Source organism: Corapipo altera, unplaced genomic scaffold (assembly GCF_003945725.1).
Source record: "Corapipo altera isolate COAL_440 unplaced genomic scaffold, ASM394572v1 67, whole genome shotgun sequence".
In the NCBI taxonomy this organism is placed as follows: Eukaryota; Metazoa; Chordata; class Aves; order Passeriformes; family Pipridae; genus Corapipo; species Corapipo altera.
The window spans coordinates 8,000,998-8,019,818 of NW_020884906.1; the positions used below are offsets into that span (position 1 = coordinate 8,000,998).

Genomic DNA, 18,821 nt, shown 5'->3' on the forward strand with positions numbered 1-18,821 from the left:
CCTCCTGCCCTTTCCCACACCACCTCTTTTCCTCCACACGGAGGGTCTCCCATGTCCCAGCAACAGCATGGGGAGCAATTCCCCTGGGAAAACCACCCTGGCACCATGTCCCACCCGGCTCCAGCACAGGGCTGGCACAGGCCAGGAAGGCAGAGTGTCCCGCGGCCGCGCTCATGCACCACCGACCCCCGAGCAGCTCTAATCTTCTGGTTTTTTAATTTGCCTCACAAGGTAGAGTACATCCAGGGAATGTGCAATGTACAAGGAAAGTGCTGGGCAGGCGAGCGCGAGGGGAGGCGGGGGTGCCCCACGGGGCCCGGGACTCGTAGCTAGCAGGCGGCACGCTCAGTCAGAGGGCGCGTCGGGGGTGACGAAGGTGCCCTTCTGGTCCCACTGCATGTCCCGGATGCGGCGGATGGACTGGATCTGGGGCTGGAAGGCAGACCACTCATTCCAGTGTCGGAAGTCTCCGGTCTCAAAGAGGTACTGGTAGCCTCTGTAGCCAGGGTACTGGTACCCGACCCAGCTGCAGGGAAAGCAAAGACAGGGCACCTGAGCGGGCTCAGCTGTTACACGCAGCAGCGCCACGGCCGGCACACACTCAAGGAGCCGACAGAGCCCTCCTGCCTCCCTGTGCTGGTCACAACCCTGGGTGATGGGCCACACCACCAAAAACAGCCACGTGGTGCTTTCTGGCTGCCTGAGAGCCCCGTGTGGGTGCTCAGAGCAGCAGCAGTGGATCGAGGCACAGGGGAGGACAGGGAGCCTGATACAAGGCAGCTGCCACTGCAGCCTGGCTTACGTTCCACTGGGCACCTGCACGCTGCCCACACGGTCGCAGAAACCATAAGCCCAGAGGCTGGGCACATCGTCCTCCTGGATTTCCATCTTGTTGCCCTTGAAGTCAGCAGACTCGTAGAGGGAGATTTTGTGGTCCTCAGCCTCCTGGGGAAGACAGAGGGAAGGTGTTGGCCCGCATGGCTGAAGCCCTGGAGCTGCTGCAGCAAGGCACCGAGCAGCACAGTCCTGCCCTGGCACCAGCAGGTGCTTCCTGCTCCCAAGCACTCACCATTTTGATGGGGCGCATGGACATGAAGCAGTCGCTCCGGTAGCTGCTGGACCAGGTGTCCCAGCGAGGGTACTCGCCCTTCTCCAGGATGAACATCTCCCCACGCATGTTGGCCTGCTCGTAGGCCACCCAGCTGGGGAGAAGGGTGGGAAAATGGCAGGTCAGATGCCACCCTGCAGCTTCCCTCCTGCTCTGCCAGCCTGTGGAGTGCTGGAGAGGACTCCCAGCACCCAAAAAGGCTGCGGGTACCAGGAGTGGCCCCACCACCCTGCTCCAACCTTTCTCCCAGCCCAGGCAATATGGTCTGTGCAGAGCTGGTGCTGATGTGAAGCAGAGGTGAGGGCTCTTGGCTGGAAGCTCAGTGGTGTGTGTGTCCAAACCTGCAGCTGCACCCCTTCCTCAGCTGAGGAGCAGTGGGACCCCCAGGCAACTGGTGATCCCCACACGCTACACACCACAGAGGCATTTCAGGACTCTGTTTTCCCTCCCGTAGCCCCAGGCCCGGGCTGCCCAGGCTGTCTAATCCTGGCACGCTCGCACGCCTCACTGCACCAGCGCCAGCCAGCGCTGGCACCCGGCCCACTGCTGGGGCACGGGGCTTGCTCAGCTGCAATGTCACCTCTTTAGCAGTGCCACGAGGTGCTGCAGTGCTGTGAATGTCATGGGCCTCGGACCTCAGAAGCCCCCGGCACCACAACAGCCCTGCATTTGCTGCTTCCCATTTCCCTGCAAAACAGGGCTCTTCCTGCTAATGCCAACAGGTGTTTTCCCACTGGCAGGAGACATTCAGGTACCCCCAGCAGCATGTCCTCACACTGGCTTCTAAGGCTCAGCTTGGTTGATTTTGTTTTTCTCTTTCCTTAAGCACATTTTTAGGCACAGAATCTCACCAGTGACTCTCAAGAAGCCTCCATGGGCCCCAATGATACCTAAGTTCTCTGTTCACCCAGTTTAACCCTTTATATCTAGTGCAGCTTCCCAGGTGTGACACCTGAGCTCCTTCCAGGCTTCTCCATCCCCCTTTCATTTCAAGAAGAGTTGGGCATTCTGGGTTCCTAATAAAAAAGTCATTGGTGCTACATGGTGTCATTCAAGGTGACCACAGGTCACTGTCCTGATCCCTCAGGGCCGGTGTCAGGGCAAGCTGTGTCCTGTGCATCCTGCTTAAAGCCCTGCTAGCCCCCCTGCCCTCCCAGCACACCATTTCCAGCCAGGCACAGTGCGGAGGGATGCTCTTTCAACATGGAGATCATCTGTCTGTTCAGTTATCTGCTTTGGGGATCGTTTATGTCCCTGCCTGTGTCAACTGTTCCCATGGCTTTCAGACCTGCCCAGCCCCATTGTCACTGCTCGCCTGCCTGGGTGCAGGCAGGCGTGTGAGTCTGCCTACCCATCCCTGCCTGTCCTTGCCCACTCCAGCCTTGTCTCCATGGTGGCACAGACCACCAGCTCGGTCCAAGGCTCCCACCTCATTTCACCTTGGCTTCTGTAAAATCCTCAGGTTCCTTGCATTCCATGGACAGCTCCACGTGTCCAGGTGGACACCTTTCTTCAGCACTTGGCTTTGTCTCTGGTGCCCTTTGCTTTGCAGGTGGCCCTGGCATCCTTCCCACCCACCCTGGCCCTCTTGCCCCCCTTGAAGGAGATCCAGGACCCCCACCCTGCTCCTGTGCTGGCCCTCCGCCACTCTGCCCAGGTTGCAGGGAAATGCCCTTGTATGCCACATTGTGCCCAGGGCTGTGTTCCCACCCCCTTGGGGCATCCCCAGGGACACGGTCCCCTCTGTGGCTGGGGTCACTTACGGTCCAGAGATGACAATGACACTGCGCACCCGGTCGAAGCCGCGGTCAGCCAGGTTCAGGCACTCGGCGGTGAACTCCATCTGCCTGCCCTGGAAGTTCTCCTGGTCAAAGACGACGATCTAGGGGTACAGGAAAAGGGTCAGATGGGGACAGGCATGCTCAGGGAGAGCAGGGTGGTGCTCTGTGTCCCTGCACGACCCTGCACACATGAGCCTACTGCCCCACGTGTCCTCCTCGGCTCTCCAAGCCTTCCTGCAGCTTTTCAGGTCTGGTGCCCAGGCAAGCCGAGCTGGGCTCTGTGTATGAGCAGCTCTGTCCCAGCACAGACTGAACACGGGAAGGTCCCGCCTGACAGCTGTCCCTGGTCCAAGATGGCCTCATTCAGCTCCCATTTTTGATGCTGCAAAGCCACATCTCCCTGTGCCGGTGCCCAGGTTGCTGGGAAGGAGCTGCTTCTTCCAGAGCTGCATCCATGCCTTGGCCTTTGCTACCTGGCACATGCACAGTGTCACCACAGTCCTTGCATCACCTGCCCCTCATCCCCAGCCCTGCTGCAGTGCCTCGGTGGCATTCTGCCCTAGAATCACTGCAGCATTTCAGTGCTGGCCCTGTCACCCACAGTGTCCCCTCCACCCTCCCTGAGCACCACAGAACCCCCACATGCAGAGGGTGACCAGAGGGAGCAGTTGGCAGCAGCCAGTCCTGATGCCACAACCCTGATGCCAACAATTCCAAAGCCTGTGGTCCCCAATGGTCACTGATGAGCTGTCCTGACCAAGGGACTCCCAGAGTGTCCCTCCTGCAGCCATTGCCCAAATCCTGTGCCTGTGCCAGAGGGACAGAGCAGGGAGGGATGGTGGCACCTGCGCTCACATCCTGCTCTGGGAGGGAGGTCCTTCCCTGTGGGATGATCTCCTCCTGCCCCAGAGATGCTGCCACTGTCCCGCAGCCCCGGAGTGTGTCCTGCGCGTGGGGAGCCATGGGGCTTACCCTGAAGGCTTCTGGGGAGGGCTCCTCGCCCTTGCTGTTTGCGACAGGAGCAGGGTCAAGGGATGGAGTTGGCGCAGGAACTGCCTTCTCCTTCTCCTCTGCAGCCTGTCCGGGAGCAGTGGGTTTTGTGGTCTCAGACATCGCGGTGGTGGGCTCAAGTCTGTGACAGGGCACCAGCAGCATGTTAGAGGGAGGCATGGTTGGGGCACCCACCACCCGCCCCAGGGATGGTCACATCGGGATGGGGTCTCTCAATGGGGTGGGTGGCCATGGCCAGGAGAGGAGCTGCTGGAAGGTTCTCCAGCAGGCACAGGCAAGGGATCTCCCTTCACCAGGAGGATCACATGAGGTTCTGGTGTCCACACTCTCCTTCTGTGGTCAGGAGATCTCTATCACTGCAGAGGTCCTACCACTGTGGGGTGCCCAGGGCAGCCCCCAGCTCTGTGTCCAGGCACTCCCTGCTCTCCCTGGCCAGGTTGGGGCCTGACACTGCACGGGGCACTGGGGCCGTCCCACACGGGGTGCGCATGGGAGCCCAGGGGGCACGGGGTCAGCATGTGAGGAGTGGGAAGGGGACAGCCCTGATCTGCTGAGGCCCTGCAGCAGGCACCCTGCTGTGGCCCTGCAGGTGAATGTCACCAGCAGCTCCCCAGGGAGAGGAGGGCAGTGGGATGCTGAGCACCGAGGTGCTCCCAGACATGATGACCACAGCAATGGCCATGGCTTAGACCCTGCATTTCCCTCTCCCCACCTCGGGTCCGGCTGCAGCCCGGTGCCCGGGGACTTTGTCCTCTTACCTGGGCAGCTGCTGCTTCTTGTTGGAGTGAGCGGGCTTGTGTTTCGGGGCGCCGCGAGGCCCCCACTTTATAGCCTGGCAAGGGCAGACCCCCGGGCGGGCGCACAAAGGAACTGCCAGCTCATCAGTGTCTGCGCGGCCGCCCAGTCATCACATCCTGCAAAGCGCTGGGCGAGCTGGAAGCCTCTCCCCGGCCCCGTGCCCAGCCGCTGAACCCAGCACTTTCCTTTGTGCCCGCGGCACAACAGAAGACCTGACCGTGCCACTTTGCAGCGCGCGGCGGCACCCGCTGCCCCGCGTGCGGCCACCCCGGCAGGGCATATATAGCCCTGGCACGGCCAGGCCAGCGCCGGCACCGGCACCGGCACAGGCACACTACCCTCCTCTGCCCACCACCCCTGGCACCGGGCTCTCACGGACGCCCCAGTGCCACTGCTGCCACAGCCCCACAGCACCCAGCCTGCAGCCACACTGTGCCCGTTTCTCCCCTCCAAACACTGAACCTCTTGCTTTGAACATCACTCTGTGCCCATAAGTGCCTGCAGCAGCGCTCTGAAGATGCCAGAAAGCGAGACCTGAGTGTTCTGAAATGCTTCAGGAACTGTTTCTTTTCTCAAATGATGTGTAATTGAAGCTGACACTTTCTGAACCATATGAGTGCCTGAAAATGGAAAATGGTGTTTGCTCTCTGTTGGGAATGTCCCTGCTCACTGGCAGGGCTGTTCTCTTGCTTTTTAGCCCATTTCCCCCGTGCTGTGCTCACCCTATACCACCTCTAGTTTTGCCACCACCACACTCACGGTGCCAAACCCCACACAGTGTTTTGGGGCATCAGCTCTGTCTGACTGGCACAGGAGAAGGGTTGCAGGGTGGCTGGATGGGGACATGCCAGCACTGGGTTCTGTAGTGGATGAACCTGAGGTGCCACTTCTCCTGCACCCCCTGGCACCTTGGGGAGACCTTCTCCTGAGTTCCTCTGAGCCTCTGATCAGATCCTCTCCCTGTTTGCCTGCTGTGATCCTTTTCATCCTGTAAATACCTGCACACTCCTTTGGAATACCCCCAGCTTCCCGCAGCATCCAGCATCAGTGCTTCTGGGCAGTACTTCACCCGACGGTGTGTGGTCAGAGAGCTCAGAGCCCTGTGTTTTGCCCTCATCTTTTGTTCCCCTCATGTGTCACCCCGCAGCAGTGGGATCCAGCTGTGCCCTCTGGGCTATTGCTCAAAATCCCTAACAAAAAGGAAGTATTGATCCGCTCTTTTCCCGAGGTTTTTCGGCGGCCGTGCTGTGCCCATGATGTGGCTGGGTGTGGGGGCTGCTGCCCCGTTACCCTGGGCACTGCCACAGTCTGGTTCTCACCTGGACACTGGGCAGTGGTTTAGGATTCATGATTTCAATTGGCACCGTGGATTTTACCCAGATTTCTAATTTAACCTGAAGTCTCTTCCTCGGGGAGCCAGGGTGGATGTTCTATCTGGCTGCCTCCCCTGTGCCTCCTGGGCATTAATCAGCAGGTCTCACCCACCCCCTGCTCCTGACTCTGCTTCCTCTTCCAAATCCCAGCACCTTGGAAATTGGGTATTGGGAAAACATTTCAGAGGGACTGAGCTCTGCTCCTGATGGCTGCTCTGTGCTGCTCCATGTTACTCTGATCACAAAGTAGCTCCATGGTTTTCCTGAGCCGGTGCTGTGGCAGGGCTGACAGCAGGGATCTGTCCTCGGTGGTTCCTGAGTGCCCCAGACACAAAATCTCTGCTCTCCCTGTGCACCATCCCTGCCGCCGGCTGCAGGTGCTTTAGAAAGCCCCTCTCTGCTCCATCTCACCCTGGCACGGGAGTGCCTGTGGGATGCGCAGCTCCAACAGCAAAGCACGAGGCCAGAGCTGGCACAGCAAGGCTGCAGAGGGCACGGGAATGGGCACAGGGGTTTGTTCTGCCCCCGTGAGTTCCACTGCCCACGGAGCTCCTGCTGCTGCAGCCCTGCCCAGTGCTGAGTGGCACCGCGGGTACACCCGGCACAGCCCAGCTCTGTGGCCACATCCCCGTGCCAGGACATGGCATGGAGAGCAAGCGCATGCTGGTGGCCAGCACAAGCTGAGTTTAGCTCAGGCCACTGTAAGAGGTTGGGGACAAATTGTGCCAAAAGGCTTTTGCTGGGGTTGCAGATGTCGGGACAGCCCGTGCAGCCCTGGTGCAGCCGGGGGTGGCTGCTTGCATTGAGCACCCCAGGCTGCTGTGCTTGCCTGCTCTGCCTCCCCTGCAGTGCCCAGGGCTGACAGGGCTGCAGCTGCATGAAGGATGCTCCAGCTCAGCCCCCTGGCAGTTTCCTGGCAAATGCTGTCCCAAAACACAGCTCTCTCTGGGAATACGAGTTTTCTCACTTGGCCTAACAGCCTCCATTGGCTGCTGCCTGCTCTGAGGCGCAGGCTGGGTGGGTGCCTCTGCCCAGCCCTCGGAGCCCTGGCATGCTCCTGGCACCACCCCAGGATGATTTATGAGGTGTGGGGGTCATGGTAAGTAAAGCTAAAAGGTTCCCAAAATACGGGTGCAGCAGACTCTTTTCAGTGCAGAGGCAGGAGGCTGCTGCAGCAGTGGCCCAAATCATGACCTACACCTCCAGTCCCTCACATGCCTTTGCAAACCCACCCCTCACTTCCCATGCCCTTGTTCCCTGCTTGTTACAGTGTCCGTGGCTGCTGTGTGCCCACCCTGCAATGAACTGCCCTGGATTTCAGGGAGAGCTGCTCTGCCCTCCCAGGGAGAGCAAGTGCAGACGTGTCCTTCCTCCTGCTTCCTAGAAATGGGTGAGGAAATCTCCCTTCGCCCCCAGTGCAGGCAGTGCTGCCTGCAGGCAGGAGGAGCACTGCCAGAGTGGGAACACGGCCCCAGCTCAGCCCTGCACTGGGGAGGGCACGCTGCAGAAGTGTTGGTAGACCCAGGGGGCAATGCCCCGGCTTGGAGCTGTGGGGCCGGGGGTCAGAGCCCACACCCGGTGGGCCTGCTCGATGTCCCGGCTCATCAGCGTCTCTGACACGTTTCCTTTGTTCTGCCCGGTCCCTCCTCCCCGCCATGTGCTGAGTTAGGGGTTTCAGTAATGCTCCCCTGGGCTCTGTCTCTATCTGGAGGCTATAAAAACCCAGCCAGAGGCTGCGGGACGTGTCACCTCCCTGGGCACCAGTGCCTCACCCCAGGTAAGCGCCGGAGCCTGGGGCAGCTGCCCTGTCACCGTGGCTGGGGCCTGGGAGCATGTGGGAACACGTGGAGGAGCATCCAAGATCTGGGGTTAGACCTCACCTTGGCACAGGAAGCAGTGGCAGTGGATTGGGGGATTGGGGGCTTGGGAGACTGGGGAATCAGGGGTCATCGCTGGCCATGGCAGTGGCAGGGTGCTGATACTCAGCGTGGGCACATGGCCACCTCCGCAGCACTCCCAGCTCAGCACTCCTCTGCCTGCACCGGCTGCATGCACGGGTGCTTTGGCTCAGGGATCTGCCAGTGGGAGGAGTCTCCCCGGGCATGGGCAGGCAGTGCTAGGATGGCTGCCAGGGCCAGGTGCCCACTGGTCTGCACAGCCCAGGCAGCAGCTCTGGGTGGGCAGGGAGAACCCCAGCCCATGCTTTTCTGCTCCAGCAGGAAGCAACCCCCTTTTTGCCCCCCACACTTCTGGTGAAGAGATGTGCATGGGCTCCTGAGGGCATTTCATCTGGGCAGAGGGGCAATTTTGACAGTCCTGTTCCCCTGTGCCCTGGCAGAGCCACCATGACCCACCGCTGCAAGAGATCCTCCGGTCTCTGGAAGGTACAGGAGCCTGGGCAGTACCAGCACCACACCCTGTGAACACCTGAGAATGGGGCTGCAGCATCTATTCAGGGCCTCCGTACCCCCGGAGCCCCCTGACTCCCTCTATCCCCCCCCAGATCGTGGTGTGGGATGAGCCTTTTTTCCAGGGCAAGAAGCATGAGTTCACCACCGACTGCTACAGCACCCTGGATCATGGCTTCAGCACCGTCCGCTCCTGCAGGATCGAGAGTGGGGCGTGAGTGGGGGTCTTGGGGCACTGCCACCTCGCGGTGCCATGGGACCCCATGGATGGAGGGGGTTTGGGGGATGGAGGTATCCAGTGCCTTTTGCCCCCTGAGCCATGGGGCCGCCTCCTCTGGACACCCATTGTGCGCAGCGGGCACAGCCCTGGGTGTGAGTGGGGCGGTGGGCACCCTGAGGGTCTCAACCCCCTCCCGCCCCGGTAGGTGGGCAGGCTTCGAGCACTGCGGTTTCCAGGGGCAGCAGTTTGTGCTGGAGCGCGGCGATTACCCGTGCTGGGAGGCGTGGAGCGGCAGCAACGCCTACCACGTGGAGAGGATGTGCTCCTTCCGCCCCATCGCCTGCGCCGTGAGTGCCCCCGCCCCGGCTCCCCCCGCAGGGCCGGCCAGGTGAGCCGGGCAGGGCGGCCGTGCCAACACCGTGCTCCTCTTGGCCGCAGGACCACGGTCGCAGCCGGCTGATGCTCTTCGAGCAGGAGAACTTCCAGGGCAAGCGGGCAGAGATGAGCAACGACTGCCCCTCCCTGCCTGCCCTTGGCTGGGGCAGCAGCACCGTGGGCTCCTTCCTTGTCCGCTCCGGCGCGTGAGTACCCGGGGGCTCGCACCCTGCAGGACCCAGCACCGAGGCACATGGCAGGGCCGAGGATGCTCTGGCAGCTTCTGGCACCCACAGCACGGGAGCTCCATGGTGCTGCCAGCCCTGAGCCACCGCCGTTCTCTGCTCTGTCGCAGGTGGGTCTGCTCGCAGTACCCAGGGTACCGAGGCTTCCAGTACCTCCTGGAGAGCGACAGCCCCGCGGGCGAATACAAGCACGTGCGAGAGTGGGGCTCCCATGCGCAGACGGGCCAGGTCCAGTCCATCCGCAGGGTCCAGCAGTGACCGCGGTGCCGGAGCCCCCGCACCACCGGCCACACGCTCTGGGCACCGTCTGTCCCGCGGGGCAGTGGGGGCAAAGCTCAATAAAGGCTCAGTTGTCCAAGGCGGCACTGGCAGTTGGGGAAGAGGGGACCATGAGGGTGTGTGGTCGGGAATGATGTCATGTGTGGAGGCAGAGTGAGGGGTCTGCAGGGGCACGGATGGGGTGAGTGGGATCTTTTCTGCCCCTGCAACCAGCACATGTCACTGTCACAGGCAGGTAAAGCCCTGTGCCAGGCCAGTTGCAGGCTCAGGGGCTCTGCAGAACCCCCACATCCCACTACCTTGTACACCCCATCTGCTCTACCAGCACCTGCCAGGGGCTGGAAGGAGCTGCAGGACTCAGCAAGTGGCAGGTGCATGCTGTGCACCTATCCCCACATTCATGCACACCCCTGCACCCATCCGAGCATTGATCCCTTACTGCTGTACACCCAGTGCGCAGCCAAAGCTGGAAATGTGGCAGGAAAAGGCTGGTCTAGAAAAATTCCTCATTTCAGAAGAGCTCTGGAGAAAAGGCTTGATGTGATGAAAATGTCCCATCCATGACATTTGCAGTAGCAGGGCCACCAGTGGAGGGAATGGGCAATGCTGCCCAGAAAGGGATTCTATCCACTGGAATCACAATAAAAAAGGAAAAATAGAAGAAGAAACAAAAAGTTTTGGGAAGGGCTGAGTGAAACCCTCCTGCACCCCAGGGCAAACCCATCAGGGCCGGCAGCCAGCGAGACCCAAGGAGTGGGGCTTCCTGGCCTCTCTATGGCCAAAGATGGGGGGGCCCCCCGTCCTGGGCCCCCCTCCCGACCCTGCCTAGCTCCAGAGACCCAGGGCAGGGTGGGGGGCTGGGTGAGGATCCAGCACGCAGCCAGACACGGTGGACAGCTGGCAGCGGGACCGGGGGTCCCCAGGGACCCGGCGGGGACCTGGAGAACAATGCAGGAGCCCAGCAGCTGCACAGCTCTGAGGAGGGGCTGTCACAGCCCTCTGACCAGGAGTGGGGCTGTCCCCGGGATGGAGGGGCTGTCCTCCGGCAAGGCTGTGTCCCCAGGCCGGGCTGGGTCTCTTGCTATCCCCCCTACCGAACCCAGCCACATCCTGCCCACCATGACCCCAGGGATGTGCCCGCAGCAGCCCCTGCCCAGTGACCCTTGTCCCGTGTCCCCTGGGCCACCCCAGGGCTGTGGGGTACCCACACCACCCCAAAGGGCTGTGGGGAGCCTGTGACATCACGGGGGACGGTGTCCTGGCAGGGGGCATGACAGTGGCCTTTCTATCGACTGTCGTGGCTAAGGGGTCCCCGGGGTCTCCCGAAGCGGGATCGGTGCAGAGAAGTGCGGGAAGGGTGCAGGGAACGATGCGGGAGCAGTGCTGGAAGCGATGCGGGAGCGATATGGAGGGGAGAGCGGTGCGGGAGCGCTGCGGGGGGAAGGTGACTTGGCCGCATTTCCAGCATTAAAATTTAAAGCGAGTTGCAGCATCCTCCTACGCCGTAGGTAGGGCCGGGGGGGGCCGGGGGCTGCGGGAGGAGGAGTTTGCGTGGCCGCCTCTTCCTCAGGGATGCTCTGGGAAAGCTCCAGCACAAAGGAGCGGCGCGGCGGGCAGAAGCGAGCGGAGCCGGCGCCCCCCAGCCCCAACCCGGCCCCCGGGAGCAGGTAACGCTCCGCGGACATCGCTCCGTTCCCTCCGGATGGAAGTGGGGCACCAGTGGGGTCTGGGGGCGCGGGGAGCCCGCGGGCCGCCCCCACCTCGGGGCGGGAGCGGGGGGCGATGCCGCCCCGGGGCTCGGGGGGTCCTGCGGGCATCGTTCCGGGGGGTGCGGAGCCGGCAGGCGGGGCTGCTCCTGCCACTCCGTCTCCAAAAAATACACCCAACCCCTCCCATATATTATTCCCTGGTTATATATAATCCCATGAGAGCCTCGCTCCCCGGCAGGAGCCCCCGCTTCCCGGGGGTGCCAGGCTGGGGCAGCCCGGGCCCCCTCCCTTTGTTAGGGCAGGGCCAGCCGCTCATCCCGCAGCGTGTTCCCGGCCGCTTCCCGGCCCGGCCGGCGATCCCGCGTAATCTCGGTCCGGTGGCGGCACCGGGCAGCCTGGCCCACCCTGGACACAGCCTGCAGCCCCCGGCCCAAATCAGAACTAATTGCTGCACCGCTTGTTTGTATTTTTTTTTTTCAGAATCCTCACCAAGAATAGGGTTCCTGCCAGGTAAATGGATTCTTGCCTGATTTTCAATGCCCCTGGGAAGAATTGTAGCCAAAATGCTGGTTCACTGCTTTGTCTCCTAATCCCCATTTTCTCCTAAAGATGGGGATCCTGGGTGGGGATTAGAGGCGAGGCTGGGGCCAACACTCCTGGGGCACAGCACAGCCCCTCCTTCAGAGTTAACCTGCCAGATGCTCCTCTCTCGGAGCCATTTTCTCTCCCTCATTGTCTCGCAGCCTTTTGTGTGTGTGAGTAGGTCCTGCCCAGGGCCCCAGGAGGAGCCCAGAAATAATCAGGTTTTCTGGTGTTCTGGGTTTTCAGGGAGCCTTTCACACCCTCACCCTCCCTTCTCCCAGGCTGCCCAGCCTCAGAGCTGTAGACAAAGGTGGTAGTGCCTGGCACTGCTGCAGCAGCAGCAAGGGAGCCTGGGATGTGCCAGAGCCTGGGCTCTGCTGGATGGCAGCAAGGGTCAGGCAGTGCTGGCAGGGCCCAGGGCAAAGGTATTTGGCCACCCTGCTGGGAGCTGGGGGACTGGGGTGCCCAGATGCCACATCCCAGAGATCATCTCTCTGGGCACAGGCAGCTCATGGCAATGCCGTGCCTGCTGTGGCCTTATTTCCCTGCTCCTGCCTGCTGTGGAGCCTGTGCTCCTGTCCCACCCTCCTCACTCCGGGGGGGGTCTAGCCCCTGTTTAATCCAGGTGCTCAGCAGCACCATATGTGCCACCCACCCTGTGTGGCAGAGGAAGCTCTGGCTCGTGGCTGGCAATCACTGCTCACTCTGCCCCAGACAGAGTGTTTAGCTGAGCCCTGCCTGCACAAAATTGTTTTCCCTCCCTGTCTCCTGGGATGTGTTTCATTGCCGGGTGAGAGAGGCCATCCCACAGCCATCATGGTCCGCCTGACCCACCACAGGCACCTCCCGCTCTGATCCCACCTCCCGTTCAGATCCAGGCAGGGGATCCATTTGCCAGATGCTCGATGGCATCTCCGGAGCTCATTCCCGCAGCTGGGTTGCAAATGCTGCCTGGACATGCTGTCCCCATGGGAGGGACCGTCCTGCCAGCAGTGCCTGCGGCATGTGGTGACAATGAACCGCAGGAAGCAGGAGCAGCTCCACAGCTGAACATGCAGAGTCATCACGGCCCAGCTCCCCCAGGACCTGCTGCAGTCCTGGCTTTTCCAGGCGGGCAGGGCAGGAGCAGAATCAGGGCAGCAGCAGGAGCAAGGCAGCAGCAGGAGAAAGGCAGGAGCAGGAGCAGGGCAGGAGCAGGAGCAGAAGCAGAGCAGGAGCAGGAACCAGAGCAGGTCAGAAACAGGAGCAGGGCAGAAGCAGGAACAGGGCAGAAGCAGGAACAGGGCAGGCAGCAGACATGGGCTGGCTGCTGGCACCAGCCATGTGTCCCTGTATCCCTGTGGAGGTGGAGTAGCACCCACCACAGCGCAGTTGTGACTGCCGGCTGCCCCAGTACAACTGGTGCCTGCGGAACCACAGGGTCCCAGTGACCCAGCTTAACCACAGGGCAGGAGCAGAGCTGGCAGAGGCAGCAGTAGCAGTGGCAGTGGAAGTCAGTCCCTGCCCTCAGTGCAGGGGTTCCCACACCAGGTAGGGACAGTTTGGGGCATTGCCACCATTTCTGATGTGGTGGTTCCTGGTGCCCCCCTGTGCCTGGTGGTGGGTCTAGCTCCCTGCTCTGCAAGGGGAAAGGGACAGGAGGATCCCTGCCCAGCCCTCCTGCCAGGCTCCTGCCAGCTTGGCTCGGCTCTGCCTGAGGATGGTGCCGTGTGTCTCTCCCTTGCTGCGTTGGTTGTTTCTTTTGCAGCTGCTAATGACTGACCTGAAGTCTGTTCACACAGTCCCCTCGCGGCCTCCACAGCGCAGAGCCACACAGGATGGGGGGACATTGCACGGCACTTGCATAGCTGGTGACCACAGGTAGGATCCCCAGGGAGGGGACACAGGCGGTACCAGCCCCATGCTCTCCCACCCCTAGCAAGCTGGGAGGGCTCTGGGCAGCCAGGAGCCTTCCTGCCCAGGCTCCAGTGGTGTCCAGGGGGTCACACCATCTCCAGGGCCACCTGCATGAGAGAATGCTCACCAGTGGGGAGGGGGTGGTTGCCACACTGCCCAGGGTCTCACAGCATCTCTGCTCCCCAGTGCCACCATCCCAGAGACACGGCCTCAGCTCCTGCCTGGCCAGACCAGCTGTGCCTGGAGAGGAGCCAGGCTCGCGGAGCCGATGTCACCACCTGCACACAATGCCAGAGACGGGCTGGCCCCAGCAGAGCAGCCTGGTGCTCAGTGCCATGGGCCAGAGCCACGAGCCCGGCCACTGCGGGGGACACAGCCGAGGACACGGCGCTGGGGACACCTGAGGACACGGGTCTGCATGTGCTCGCGGTTTTCCTGCAAGGTGCTGGGGTTCCCTTCCCTTCCGCTGCTCCATCCCAGCCATGGGCAGGATGAGACCCATCCCCTTCCCTGAACCCAGTGTAGGGAGAGGGAGAAGGGGAGGCAACAGGGATGGAGCTGTGCCAGCTCCTCAATGAGACACAATGGCCAGAGCACAAAGGGACTCTGGTTGTCCCCACTGATCCTGCCCGTCCCTCTGTCTGTTGGTGAAGTCCTGCTGCTTTCTGCCCTGGAACTGCCTTGCACTTCTAGTGCCATGTTCTCCCTTGCCCTGTCTCCCTTGCCCTGTGGAGCAGCCTGGAGTGTGTGGAGGGTCATGGGCAGTGAATCCTCCTCCCATGACCTCTGTGGGGGTGGCAGTGGCCCAGTAAGTGGTTGGGCTGTGGCCGCACCAAGCAGTCACTCCGGCTCCTGTCTCTGCACAGGAGGGAGAGCTGGGAATGAGGTGGGCTGGTGGCTGAGGGCAGACACAGCTTGTGGCAGGTGTTAGAGCCTTGAAGTCCAAGCTGGAAAGGCATCCTCTTGGGGACCAGCAGGAGTTAGTGCTGCAGGAGGAGGTAACCCAGAGGAACATGGGACAGAGGGTGCCCTGGGTGCCCCACAACAGCCCTGTTTCTCAGGGCACAGTGCTCTTACTGCCCTCAGAGCACTGCTTAGCTCCATGGAGAGGTAGCTTCTGACAGGGAAGGGGTAAGCTATGGGCCACTTTTCCTCTGCTCCATGGCATGGTTTTCCCTGCTGAATCTCTTCCTCCCTTCACAGGCAATGGGAGCTCAGTGGAGACCTAGAGCAGCTCTCTGCAGAAGCCCTGCTCTTGCAGAGCTGCCCGTAGCCTTGCCCCAGGCATGGTCAGTGATGCTTTCACCCCTTCCCTCTCTGCTTCTTCCAGCTCCTTTAGTGCCCTGACCTGAGTCACTGCCTTGCGCTGCTGGGACTGTCTCTTCTATGCATCCAGTCTCCCACCCTCACCAGTACTAGGAGTGGGAAGCACACTCTGTGTGAGGACACACTGCTCCGGGCATTTGGTACCTCACTGGCCTGGATGAGAGGGGCAGATCCTTGCAAAGCATTTAACTCAGAAACAGGTTACATTACGCAGGTTAAGCCCTCCAATAACACCTTCCCAAATCTCGATGTGGTAGCAACGCCCCAAAACGCCTCCTGCTCTTGTGAGCCAGAGCCCTGCTGCTCACTGGGCCTGGCTCTGCATGCTGCCGCTGCGCTCTGACATTAACCTACTAACCCGCTGGGACCCTGTGCCCTCACCAGGGGCTGGCACAGCCCCTGGCACACGGACTAACCCACTAACTGGCCCCAGTGCATGCCCTACTAACCCACAGCCAGCCCTGCCTCACACTCACTAACTGTGGCAGCAGTGCTGCCTTTAAAGGGGAACGGAAAAGCTGGGAAAGGAGGTTTGGAAGTGCCAGGTGTCAGTGCCAGGCTGTACAGGCAGGGACGGGCAAGGGCAGCCCCAGCTGTGGGCAGGAGAGGGGATTGGCAGCCCCTGCCCAGCATTGGGCCGTGTCCGTCAAGCTCTGCCTATACAGGCAGCCCCAGCCCCAGCTGTGAGCAGGAGGGAGGACTGGCAGCCCCTGCCCATGCAAGCAGCCCCTGTTCTGGGCAGGAGAGGGGACCAACAGTCCCTGCCCCAGGCAGGAGAGGGAACCAGCAGCCCCTGCCCTGGGCAGCCCTTGCCAGCACGAGGAGAGGGTTTCTCCTCGCACGCCCTGCCCGGCTCTGCCCGTGAGCCTGTTGCTGACTAGGAGCCTAAAACGGTTTTATCAGCAGAAGCTTTTCAGTTCCTTTTTAAGCCAGTAGATCTCTGTTACTAACACATTCCTGAACTGAATTAAACAAACTAACCATTGCTGCTTTTCTCTTCATTTCTCTTCCAGTGTGTGTGTCCTAAGGCAGACCGGTGCCCTGCTTCTGTTACTAACCTGTACTTCTGTTAGCACTGTACTAATCCTTCCTGACCTGTTTCCCTCTTGCTACTAACCAACTCTCTTTGCACTTTGCCTCTCGGATGCTATTTGCCATGACAAGTGACGGTGGCTCCTCCTGGACTTCTGGTTATCAACCTGCAGCACCCCAATTTTCAGTGCTGCTGAGCATCCCTGGCTCCCATTCGGTGCAATGGGAAGGAAGATGCCTTTACTGGAGGGTTTTGGAAATTTCCCCATTTGCCTTCTGTTTTCCGAGAAATTTCATGTGGCGCAATGAGGAAAAGAGGCTGAGAGGCAATAGGACAATACAAAACCATTAATAATGACCAGTAATGGCTGTAAAGATCCAGCAAACCCAGAGAGATTCAGCCACAGAGTGATGCTATTGCCCATGAGCCCCACCAGAGCCTGAGTTTGGGCCTCTCCTGGGGCCCCACGTCACCCGTCATGGGGAATGGTCTTGTGCTGCTCCGTGAATTGGCTCGCGGACACTCCCGGGCTCCTCTCTTCACTCCCTTTGTCTTTCCACAGTTTATCTTGTGCCTGGTGCATGTGGAAGCTGTTGCCAGCAGCGTGGGCGTGACTAACCATACCTGTGTGTGACCGCTGGGCTGGTAATGAGCCGAGGGCAGGAGGGGGCAGTGGGTGTCAGAGGGGGCTCTGCCATCAGGCTGTGATGGAGGCACAGCCTGGGCTTTGCTTTCTGTTTGTCTGTCAGTTGGAAGAACGTTCCCGGCCTCTCAGGGGTCCTGCCAAGGTGAAGTCTCCAGGACCTGGCCCAACAGTGTAGGTTTGGACATGGGCTGGTGACCCAGGGCCAGGCACCACCACTGCCATGTTCAGGACTGCCATGACCAGTGGGGCAAAGCCAAGCCCTGTGTGCCAGCAGAGGATGGTGGCCCTGTGCTGCTGGTGGGCATGGGCTGGCTCATGAGGACACCCCAGACTGTCGCTGCTGTGGGGACACAGCAGTGTGGGGCTGCCCCCACCAAGGATCAGGGCAGCTCTGTCTGGGGGTTACAGATCCAGGCAGCATCCAGCTCTGGCTGCTCTTTCTTGGCTTTGCCTTATGCTCACTAACCCCGTGGTCTCCCCAGTCACTGTCACTGGCTGGTGTCACCATCACCCCACAGCAGCTCCTGCCTTCAATGAAAGGCAGAACCAGAGTGGGGTCCCCCTGGATGGCTGGGTCCACCCCCTAATGCTGCCACTGCTCCTGGGCATCCCAGCTCTGCGCTGACCCAAGCCTGCTCCTTCAGTTGGGGTGTCACTGGGCTCTCAGGCTGATGGGGGTCCCCTCCTCACCCAGCTCCGTGTCTGTCCAACCTCCACCTTATTTCACTAACCATATGCCTACCCTTCCTCCACACAGCTGGCACCAGGGTGGGTTTTTGGGCTGATGCTCCTATGTTTGATGGAAGGGGGACACAGGGCCCTGCTGTGGGCTGGGGGCAGAGGAGGAAGCAGGGGTGCAGGGACAGGAATGGGCTAGGAGGGCAAGCCAGGTTGGGCACAGGGTGGGCAGGTTCACGGCTCCTGCACAGGTAGGAGCACCACCAGCACTGGGCTGGGGTTGTCAGAGCCCACCATTGTGAGGGACTCTCCTCCCTGCCCCACAACCCTTCTTTCTGCTCCAGAGCAGCCCTCCTGCACCCAGGGGGACCTCCCCAGGCTGGTCACTGAGGGGAGTCATGGGACCACAAGTCACCCTGATAGCCAAGAGGATGCACTGGACAAATGTGGCCCTCCAGGGGCAGCCAGTGTTGCCCACAGACCGCTCAGTGGGGACAGACCACCAGTGCCTTTGGGTAGCTGCTCCCGTTGCAGAGCCACCATTGCTGAGCTGAGCAGGCCTAGAGGGCAGGGAGGCTTCCCCAAACAGCCTGGTTGCTCCTTTCCTCTGCTTCAGCACCTTGGGGCTCCCTGTCCCTGCTCCCCAATTCCTGCAGCTGGCAGAGGAGTTGGTCAGTCTGTCTGTCTGTTTCTCCCACTTTGCTGGTGCAGGGAGGAGTGGGGCTGGGGCACCCCAACAGCAACATGGGCAGAGGTCAGAAGGTGTCAGCCCTGGGTGCACCATCTTGCCCAGGGTGCTCCAGACCAAGCTGGCCAGGGCTGCCCCTGCTCTGCAGGACCCCGCACTCACCCCACGTCAGCACGGTGGGAGCGGGCACAGCCACGGTGGGACTGGACTGGACACTGGAGTGGGGCGTGGGGATGCTCTGGGGCAGGGAGTCCTGGGGTGGCCTCAGCGGTGTGAGCAGGAATCCCGCAGGTCACCACGGCCCCGAGGATGAACCCACAGCCCCGAGGATGTCCCTGCTGCCTGTAATGTCTACTGTGAACATGGCAAGTGTGCAACCACCCTGCAGTCTGGTGTCTTTGTGAGGTGTGGGGGGCTGGGAGAAGCGGGTGGGGTGGGGCAGGGGGTGCCCCAGCTCCCACGGGACACACTATGGGGTGCGGGGTGGTCAGGACAGATGGTTCTCACCGCAGCCACCTCGGCATGTTGCTGAACATCTGGGGCCACGCGGGGCGGGTGGAGGGAGAGGAGGGGATAGAGACGCTCCGGGCCCTGAGTGGACGGTCCTGCGGGGACGCAGGACGGGGATCGCCCCCCCCGCGCACCGCCGGAGGGTGGTCCTGGGG

The 18,821-nt window shown here is 61.3% G+C and overlaps 2 protein-coding genes and 1 long non-coding RNA gene across 4 annotated transcripts; 2 read left to right on the forward strand and 1 right to left on the reverse strand.

The window, feature by feature from the left end:
• Nucleotides 1–149: 149 nt before the first annotated feature.
• On the reverse strand, nucleotides 150–4,889 carry CRYBB1 (crystallin beta B1). Of its 2 annotated transcripts, XM_027651986.1 has the most exons (6): nucleotides 4,659–4,889; nucleotides 3,862–4,021; nucleotides 2,872–2,990; nucleotides 1,070–1,202; nucleotides 803–945; nucleotides 150–526 (listed from the first exon to the last, which is right to left on the reverse strand). In XM_027651986.1, the coding sequence occupies exons 2-6, from the start codon at nucleotides 4,000–4,002 to the stop codon at nucleotides 346–348; spliced, it is 717 nt and encodes a 238-aa protein (XP_027507787.1). In that variant the 5' UTR covers nucleotides 4,003–4,021; nucleotides 4,659–4,889; the 3' UTR covers nucleotides 150–345. The 2 variants fall into 2 exon arrangements, with proteins under 2 accessions (XP_027507787.1, XP_027507786.1); XM_027651985.1 differs by lacking the exon at nucleotides 4,659–4,889 and having other exon boundaries at nucleotides 3,862–4,062.
• Nucleotides 4,890–7,728: 2,839 nt separating this feature from the next.
• Nucleotides 7,729–10,272, forward strand: CRYBA4 (crystallin beta A4). Its single transcript, XM_027652240.1, has 5 exons — nucleotides 7,729–8,455; nucleotides 8,575–8,693; nucleotides 8,905–9,046; nucleotides 9,138–9,280; nucleotides 9,430–10,272. The coding sequence occupies exons 1-5, from the start codon at nucleotides 8,417–8,419 to the stop codon at nucleotides 9,575–9,577; spliced, it is 591 nt and encodes a 196-aa protein (XP_027508041.1). The 5' UTR covers nucleotides 7,729–8,416; the 3' UTR covers nucleotides 9,578–10,272.
• Nucleotides 10,273–10,981: 709 nt separating this feature from the next.
• Nucleotides 10,982–18,537, forward strand: LOC113951362. The gene is made up of 3 exons (XR_003529120.1): nucleotides 10,982–11,265; nucleotides 11,788–13,749; nucleotides 13,972–18,537. It is a non-coding gene; the product is annotated as an uncharacterized LOC113951362 (long non-coding RNA).
• Nucleotides 18,538–18,821: the final 284 nt, after the last annotated feature.